The sequence below is a fragment of the Amblyomma maculatum genome, chromosome 1 (assembly GCF_055883805.1).
Source record: "Amblyomma maculatum isolate TAMU_Amacu chromosome 1, ASM5588380v1, whole genome shotgun sequence".
Classification (NCBI taxonomy): Eukaryota; Metazoa; Arthropoda; class Arachnida; order Ixodida; family Ixodidae; genus Amblyomma; species Amblyomma maculatum.
In genome coordinates this window covers 80,568,012-80,577,176 of record NC_139344.1, presented here as the reverse complement: position 1 = coordinate 80,577,176, position 9,165 = coordinate 80,568,012, and the positions used below count along the sequence as shown (strand labels likewise).

General features: G+C 46.5%; 1 protein-coding gene across 1 annotated transcript; it reads right to left on the bottom strand.

Annotated features, from left to right (window-relative positions):
- Positions 1-3,404: 3,404 nt before the first annotated feature.
- Positions 3,405-7,930, bottom strand: LOC146202891 (uncharacterized). The gene is made up of 2 exons (XM_084602326.1): positions 7,297-7,930; positions 3,405-4,828 (listed from the first exon to the last, which is right to left on the bottom strand). Exons 1-2 carry the CDS (start codon positions 7,928-7,930, stop codon positions 3,633-3,635), a joined length of 1,830 nt encoding a protein of 609 aa, XP_084458452.1. The 3' UTR covers positions 3,405-3,632.
- Between the last annotated feature and the right edge of the window lie 1,235 nt (positions 7,931-9,165).

Here is a 9,165-nt window from a genome sequence, read left to right as displayed (position 1 = left end):
TGTGTGTGTGTGTGTGTGTGTGTGTGTGTGTGTGTGTGTGTGTGTGTGTGTGTGTGTGTGTGTGTGTGTGTGTGTGTGTGTGTGTGTGTGTGTGTGTGTGTGTGTGTGTGTGTGTGTGTGTGTGTGTGTGTGTGTGTGTGTGTGCGTGCGCGTGCGTGCGTGTGTGTGTGCAGTGTGTGTGTGTGTGTGTGTGAATATAGCAGAAAAGAACAATACAACACTTGTTTTTATTGCTACAATAACAAGACGCAGACAGTTGGATGCAGAGCATGAAGGGGAGCATTTACTGGCAGCGGCGCTGTTTAAGAAACCTTTGTCGTTGCCTTCGAGCTTCCCTCTCTTTGTTTAGCCCCTTGACAAAAAAACGAAACCTTAAGAGAACATAAAATTGTACAACTGCAGTTAGAATTGCCTTTTCATGCTCTGGACAGCCAAGTTCAGGAAAAGACACCTGCTGTAGCTGGGTCAAGAATTCAACTAAACTTCCTTCATGGAGTTCGTTTTTACTAAAAAACGTTGTAAAGGCATCCTCCATGGCCTTTACAGCAGTTAACAAGCTCTGGCTAGGGTACACCAGGCCCCCATTATCAAAATGAGCAGTAAAGTATGAAGAAGCATCGGCACCAGCTTCTGCTTTGCTGACGCAAAGATAGTCTGTACACCGTGGACAGCAGCTCCTGGCAATCATCTTTCTTGCCACATAGCCTGTAGTATAATAAATTAGAGTACTATTGCTCTTTTTTTTCTGTGTATGATTCATGGTCACTGCTAGACACGATTACTTCAACAACGTCATGAGCTTCGCTGAGATTTCCGTGGTCAAGTAGGTCATCTATTTTCTCTGAGAGAAAACTGCTCGTTGTTTCACACAGCTCATTTGGGTTTAGCAGTGCTTTGATCACCTCTGGGGTGCAATTTCCTCCTCTAGGCGGTTTCGCCAGGTTGTAGAACGCTAGTAGATTCACAGTCACGAGAAACTGTGAAACGGTGGGGTGGTCGTTGCATCCCGACGACTGCCTAATTATCCCAAAAAGGTTTTCAATTTTATCCTGGCTTAATCGGGACGTAAGCAGATATTTGAACCCCACAGCCGACGTCAGGAACGACAACAAGTCAAGTGTGCTCTTGATCGTCACTCTTAATCCTGCCGATGTGTTTTCCGTAAGGAAGCCACCGCCAGCTGGTTTCGCATGCTGCTCCCATTCCTGCAGATACTCTAAGAAGCCTTTGATATATTGTTCGTTCGGACTATTAGGCTTGAGTGCCTTCTCGCTTGTTCGCGAAGTCATTATACGAATCAGACGGTTCATATCTTGCACGAAATCTACTGTCGGCTGCACTATCCCATATCAAGACTGAATTTGTTCTTTGTAAATGAAAAGTCCTTTGATGACTTGGTCACCAAACAGCTGAAAAGCGATGTCAACTTTCATTTTTTCAAAGCTGTTCGGCTTGATGTGTGCATTTGTTATGCTTGGCATCACCTTGAGGGTCACATTTTCCCGATCCACTTCGAAAGCTGCTTGTATGATGCCGCAGTGAACATGTCCAGCTGGTGTGAGGTATCCTTTTGCAACAAACCCGTTTCTGACATTCTTAATCAAATGTGGAAAGTCTGAGAAAAAATACAGCTTTCTCTTTTGATCTACTGGGTGCTTGGTGCTATTTCGGACGTGGCTTGTAGAACCTGGGAAAAAATCAAATAAATCCAAAATGATAAAATCTGGTATTATTCCATCGCCACATTTTAAACAATGCAAACCTAAAGCTTCAAAATAGCAAAACATTGTAAAAGAGCAATTTTGTATCTTGCGTGAAATTACATTCTTGCTCTTACCCTGTATTCCAAAAAGCCGCCACATTCCTCTATTCCAGCTAGCGCCGTCACATGTTATGGAATCCACGAAGAGGCCAGCTTTTTCCGCAAGGACAGTGGCTTCCAAAATAATTTTAGCCAAGGTCGGGGCTTTAACATTTCCCTTTGAGGCAAAAACCCCTAGGATCTGAGTCCAGTTTCCTGCAGAAAGGCAGAAGTTATCGCTCACAGATATGTGCGTATGTTTATATATTTAAGGTTGCGATATAACGAAGAAAGAAAAAGTTATTGAAAAGAGCACATCTTCGATGGAAGACCGTCTGGTTAGGGTTGAAGTACTGGCTGCAACCAAAATTTGTTAGGAGCTGACGCGTTTCGAGGCCACCTTCGTCTCTAGGAAGTGAACATATTCGATAGAAGTTTGGTTGAGAAAGCAAGAGTTTAAATCAAGTAAAAATGCGAACCAAGTATACTTAGGCTGAAAAATCGTCAACCTAAAGAAAACACACCCAAGGCTCGGCGTCGTACCAATTGCTGAATTAAATGAAGAATTTTAAGAAAATAATGAAAAAGCCCAACCCTGTTAGGCTAACGTACCGCAACCGAAGCACGGTGCTAAGCAATAGAAGCACAAAATTGACTTTAATGGAGGTAGTTGTTGCGGTGTAGACCATCGAATCCTCGCAGGAGCTTCAATTGTGTCATATGACACATTCGAGACACGGGGAATGATAATCGCCCTGTGGAACCACTCGCGATTTTCACTTCACACACCCACGCTTTGCGTTCAGTGGCCCGGCGGTTAAATATACTCGCTGCAAATCACCCGAAGTCATATAACCGAATGGCGCGGACAAACAGGCTTTGAGACGGTTTTTTTTTTTTTTTTTCAAGAAGTTGCTTGGAGGAGCCAGCGGCCTTGGTTCGCCGTTGTTGCAAAGTGACACAGGCCATTCACATATACGCAGAGGGGAGCCTTCTTGAAACTATAAATTGCATCGGCGGGCGGGAAGGATGACGCCTCTTTACTGGGTCGTTGGAAACCGGTTTTTCAAAAGTCCAGAGAGGAGGCTTTTCGAATCTCCCTCGCCCCTATAAAAAGGCCTATACGATAACCTGGAAACGCTGCAGATGACATCAGTGGGGAAAAGAACATTTCCTGTTGGCGCCGCATCTGAAGAAACAAAACAACTCGGACGCGAAAACATGGGCTCTTAATTTTGGTTGGTGACAATATTTCAAAGCATTAAACACACCTTACCAGTAAATGGCTGAAACAGCAAAACCATGCCATGGTCTGCCAGCACATTCTTCTGGTCAGCAGGTGTATGATCGCCGAGGTCAACAAAGCCTTCGATATCGCCTTAATTGAAAAAGAAACCCAGAAGGAACACTGCTTAATGTCCAAACATATTTCAACACAGATCAGAATATATATATATATATATATATATATATATATATATATATATATATATATATATATATATATATATATATACTTTCTTTTATCACCTTTTTCGCGCCAGAACGAGCTCCAGGAATATTCCAGTGTATTCTTTTATCACTTCTCTAGATCTATGTTGGGGAGTGGCAAATCGTTCCTACTTTTGTTAGCAGAAATTCAGCCTAGTTTTTGTTCAGTGAACTGACGTTTGTATCGCTCACGCACGCTGACCGCCCCTGAAATGTAGACAGACATAAAAGCCTCCTTTCCGGCTGTTTGTGGGCGCATACCTGTAATCTGTGTAGACATGCTTAGCAAAACTCATTTTCCGTATATGGCACAGAGCATTCCAAGAATCTAATAAAAACTTTACTCACCAACTGACTTCACACTTAGGTTCTCCGATAGCTTTAATTCGTCAATGATGAGGCCACCATGACGACTGTAAACATCCATGGTCTTCGTCTTTTCGTTTAAGGCATTGAAGACTTTAGCGCTGAGGCCAAAACCACCTTTGAAACGCTTCAGGTACTTTTGAAGGCAAGTTCGTCCTGGTAGGACCATAATGGCTTCTCTTCGGAGGTGCTCATATAACTTCGGACTTCGCATCCTCATCAACATACATTCTAGAATCCATTCGTCGTCGTATCGCATGCCTTTATGCGACTTTCGTCGTGCATCCAGGAAACAATTTTTTACAGCCAGCTGTTGCTTTGTGGGAAGGGACTTAATTTTGCTGTCAAATGTTTTTTCACAAAGAGCCTCATTTTGTTCTTTCATGTGAGCCATTTGCATCATTGCGCCTGCCAACTTTTTCTTAGTCCTTGATAGAATTCGAGATATGTTCTTTGATTCTTTCTTTTCATCAGACTTCCTCGCAATTTCACTTTCCCTTCTCTTTTGTCTGCATGCTTGGTTTTGAGCCAGAATTCTCAGGTACTTGCAGAAAGCACAGGACTCTCCATCGGATTTTACTGATAGCAAACACTTCTCAGAAAAAATCATGCCCCTGTAGGAAGTGTACTTTCCAGAAGCAGGCTTTATGCCGCATCCACCACAAAGAGCTGTCAATGAAACTTCCTCGATCAAGGATTCGGCCTCTTCGCATGTCATGACAATTTGTTCTGACTTCTTTCTTCCCCTCAGGTAAACCGTTGCCACTGATTGTCCATCAGGTGAAGGCCTTTCAAACACTACCATTTTTTCCGTGAAAATGATGGCGAAATTATTTTCTTCGGCTTCACAGTAGGCGTAAGCCAATGATTCCGCGGGAAACGTTGGTACTCTCATCCAAGTTATTGGAATAGATATGTTGAGGAATGGGTGCATGCTCTCGCTGGTAATTGGAGGGGGTTGCTCAGCAGCAGCAGCGCTTGCTACTTCAGGACTACAAAGTTTGGAGCAATTTTCATTCATTTTACCTCCATTGGCGGGCCGAGACTCTTCAAGGATCACTGGTTCGGCACTCCCAATGGCTGAACTCAACTCGGAGGTTTCTGGCTCACCACGCCTGCAACGCTTTGCTGGAGGCTCTTTCTCGCACAGATTTCTACTTTTCCTTTTTGCTGGCGATTTGCGCGCAAGATGTTTAGGGTAATCCGGGAATATAGTAGGTATGGCGTCGGGCTTCAGACGTGGTTTATCGAAGCTCATTTGTAACGCCGTTCACGGTGACACGGAACACGCGCTCAATATAGTCGCTCTCAAAATGTTTCTCGCACACCACAGCCATTGACGATAACTTTCTGTCTTTTCTTTTGATGCGGCGTTCCCATTCTGCGAGCCGCGTAGCATCAGATGGTGCAGTAAACATTGAAACTCTCTCCTTGTTCGACCGGAGACCGCTTTTGCAGAAAGGCACAAAGCAAGCCTTCTCTTTGAACTGCCGCTTTGGTTTCGACATATTTCCGTGCAGACAAAACTACAATCAAGAACTCATTTTGTTCTTCGTAGATATGATGAAAAAAAAAAAAAAAAAACAGCGCCCAAAGGCGCACACAGCGCACGTACACAGCGCACGCACACAACGGATTCAGTCACACCGAAATTGCTACAAGAGCACACGGAACGACTCCCATATGCAGTTCCCCACTCACAAAAACAAACGCTGCACTTCTGTGAAAAAAAAGAGCACCAGATTCAGCTTGAACCGAGTTGAAAACCCATATGCACGCACAACACCAACAGACTGGCTTCTGAAACGAAAAAACCGCGTCGTCTGCTCCTGTGGTACCCTCCCGACAAGCAGCGCCCTCTGCCGCTATGAAATGGCTTTCATTGCAAATGGCGCCACCCTCGCCCATAGGGAAGCGCTGCCGGACGGCACACTAGCCAGTATATTCTAGGCACTATAGTCATGACCAAGACCGACTGAAATACAGACCTGCACAAAAAACAGGGTCCTATGGGACCTCGTGCGCCAACTTTCGTTACCTTTCTCGTCGTTGAGGGCGCTCGGTTGACCTGTTCGTCTGTCATTTTCATCATCATCAAATCACAAATGAATATAAACAAACTGTATTCAAATTAAAAAAAAAAAAAAGATCTTTGCCCAGGTTATACTTCTAAAATTTTGCCTTTTTGTATTTTAGCGGACAGTGTTTATTTTTACGATGTTTTTCTCTCGCTAGAAGACATACCGCGATTCCGCTTTGTGCGACGGCACTGCAGTTACTCACTGCACATGCGCAGAACAGGTGCTTGTGCATTACAGCGTGGACAGATAAATTAACTATAACGACGAAGAAAAATGACAGACCTAATAGACCCTTCTTATTAACAGGTTTACAGTAGCGTCAGGTTAACCGTAGCGTTCGTTCCCTAGCGGCGAAGGCTATGAACTAGAAGGTGCGCGCTGGAGCAGTGCTATCTGTGCAAGTCTGTATTTCAGTCGGTCTTGGTCATGACAACGCAAAGACAACCAGCGCGACTAGCGGCCAGTGCGGCTATGTACATGTACTGCATGTACTGCATGTACCATGTACGCCCGGCCTCTGTCATGATGATGAGTGCATAGTTTTCAAAAACGAAAACTGCCATCGTGACGACGACTCACGACAAGACATGGTGGTGGCCTTCGCTGGGAACCCGTTGTCTTTAGTCACGATAACAGACCTCCCGAAAACGCTAGATGGCACTAAGAGAGGGTTCCTTAACTTGCAAACTCAAAGACTGTCATTCACTGGGCGAAAACGCGACCCCGGAAAGCACCGCATGCTGCCACGGGCGGCTTCTTCGTCTGGTATTTTGTTCTGGGTCGAGATCCTTGTCTGCGTGAAAAGCAAGCCTTTACTGGGAGGAAGTCGTCATCCCTGGGTACGAAAAGCCTATTTGTTGGCAGGTTGCGTTGTCTCCGGAAGGCACTCCCTGGCGAGATGAGTACTCTTCTGTCCGGAGGCCGGATCCTTGGTTCCCAAGGTGTAATCTTGCCCTGCAACAGGAGGATCTGGAGGAGAAGTAATGGTCGGCTTCCTTGGCGAGGGCGAATCCGCTCCGCTCAGACCGGAGACCTGGGCTCCGAAAGACTCCGCATGCCAATCAGTAGAGGTTAGCTTTAACTGGCCCAGCTCGTCGGTTGTGTCCGTGATTGAATTTTGACCTCCGGAACATTTAGGACGGAAATGAGAGGAGGTTACTGGGTATAAATTTTGACATCCAGAAGACTTCGGACGAAAATGAGAGGAGGTTACTGGGTATAAATTTTGACCTCCGGAAGATTTGGGACGAAAATTAGAGGAGGTTACTGGGTACGAAGGTTTTGTCGTTTTCGGAGGAGTAACGCGAACTCCGTAACACTCTGTCGGGCGGGGTGAGAAGGCTGGCTTCCTTAGGCAGCCCGGGTCCACCGTCTTCAGGTTTAGATCCTCACTTCTAGAAGATTTCGCTGCTAGAGGAAAGCAGTTAAAGGCCTCGCTGCACACTGATTGCCCTAACTCAGGGAAGGAATTCTCGCTTCCGAAAGACGGCGCTGATCGAGACGAGAAAGTTAGCCTCCGTCGCTTCCCCCAGGCCGTTGGCGTTTGAATGTCGGCACCTGAAGACGCCTGATGCCAAGGTGCGGAGGTTACCATCGACTGGAGCTTTGTCCTTAGGTCGGAAGCCTGGGCCCCGGGAGATTCAGGGTTCCACTGAGAGGAGGCTGCCTTCCAAGTGCTCGATGACCCTGTTGGTTTGGGGAATGGATCGTCGCCTCCACAAGACTGCACACACCGGGTCAAGTACGTCGACTTCCCTTGGCCGGCCGAGTCCGTGGAGCCCATGGCGGAATACTGACTTCGAGTAGAAGGTTCTGGCCGGGGTGCCAAAGTAAGCTTCGCGGTCGACGGCGAGTCCGCAGTCCTCATTCCCGAAACCTGGTCTCCGGAAGAGGCTGAATGGTAAGGCGTTGGATTTAGCTTTACTGGGTCCGCTGAGCCACTTGTCCTCGGATTGCAAACTTTGTCCCCGATAGACGCTACATGCCTTTTTCTGGAGGTCTCATTGCACCCCCGCTCCAAGTCCGCTGTGTCCAGGCAGGAAACATGACTGCCTGATGACGCTGCATGCCAAATCGTGGAAGCCGGTTTCCCGAGGCAGCCCGATTCTGCTGACGGGTTGGCATCTTGGCTGTGCGGAGATGCCCGAGGCCCAGTCGTAGAGGTCTGATTTCTCCGGCCTTCTGAGTCCATCTTCCTCGTAGAGTAACCCAAGCATCCGAAAGACGACGCCCGTTGATGCGATGAGGTGGGCAGTTCCTGGCTGCCCGCAGGCCTTGTCGTTAACTCCTATAAGTCGTTAACCCCTCTTTGAGGACGCTCAAGTAAAAGATTTCTGCTAACTGCTATCGCGACAACTATGAAGCGAACGCACGGCTGCGCACCCGAATGCTGACTTGTTCGAATTGGCTCGCGCACAAACTGAAGGTGCCGCATCTTCTTTCTCGACCCTCTTTGTGTGCGATAACATATACACATGACTATAAATCCAATATTAAATCATTGAATTTTTGAACCAAGCCACACACGTTTTAAAAGTAAACAATTATAATAGAATTAAAAAAAACAATAAAATTTAAAAATGAGATATTACCAGTGGCTTAAATTGGATTACGCGAAGCTTTGCTTTACGATGCGATGTTGACTACATTCCGTTTCCAGCCCAGATGAGAGCAGACACTATCATCATCGTCGCTATTGCCAAGACGTCACATTACGTCAGTTCCTTCGTTCTCGGTTACCGCTGGCTGCCGTGGCAACAGATACGCTCCAAAATGCATATGGCGTCACGCATGTTCGCTGTCCTCGTGTTCTAGCCACCATACGTGTTCTGCCCGTCGCGCTCACGGCACTGCTCACGGTCGTGAGTCAGTTGCCTCGGCCAGAGGATGGGGCTCATTTGGCGTCGGCGTGCCAGCAACGGTGCGCGCATCACAAACAGCATGCTAACAACCCTCAGGGAGCCTCGTAAGGTGAGAAGCAGTCACAGAAACGTTGCCAGAGATTTGAGAAACGCGAGTTTTAATTTTGTGCGGGAATGACCACGATAGTGTACGTCAGAAGCTTCCGACAATTCCTGCAACAAACATTGCTTTCGATGCGTCTACAGTTCGTTATTCCGCTACGTACTTCGATTTTAATTAAGAGCATCATAAGAAACAGTTTGCTTCCCTTATGCTGCCATCGAGAGGGCAGACTCCCGTGAGTTAGTCGGAATTGTGCATATTTAAATAAACTGTTTTGTGCGGCATCGTAAACAAACTTCCTGATGTCCTAGCCATGCTTCAGAGGATATACTGGGCGTTGCCGAGGACGTGCATACAATATCGAGAAAGGCACTAAAATGAGCACAGTGGTATGTGTGCCGCGCAGTACTGCTGCAATAGTTCAGCATTGCTTTACCTTCGTATTTTATCTATTATCAATAG

What these genes read in the sequence shown, in the direction of transcription:
- LOC146202891 (XM_084602326.1), bottom strand. Translation starts at nt 7,930, where the DNA reads ATGGACTCAGAAGGCCGGAGAAATCAGACCTCTACGACTGGGCCTCGG. An exon ending in TTGGCATCAGGCGTCTTCAG is followed by an intron (nt 4,829 to 7,296) that starts GTGCCGACATTC and finishes GCAAATCGCCAG; the next exon opens with CAAAAAGGAAAAGTAGAAAT.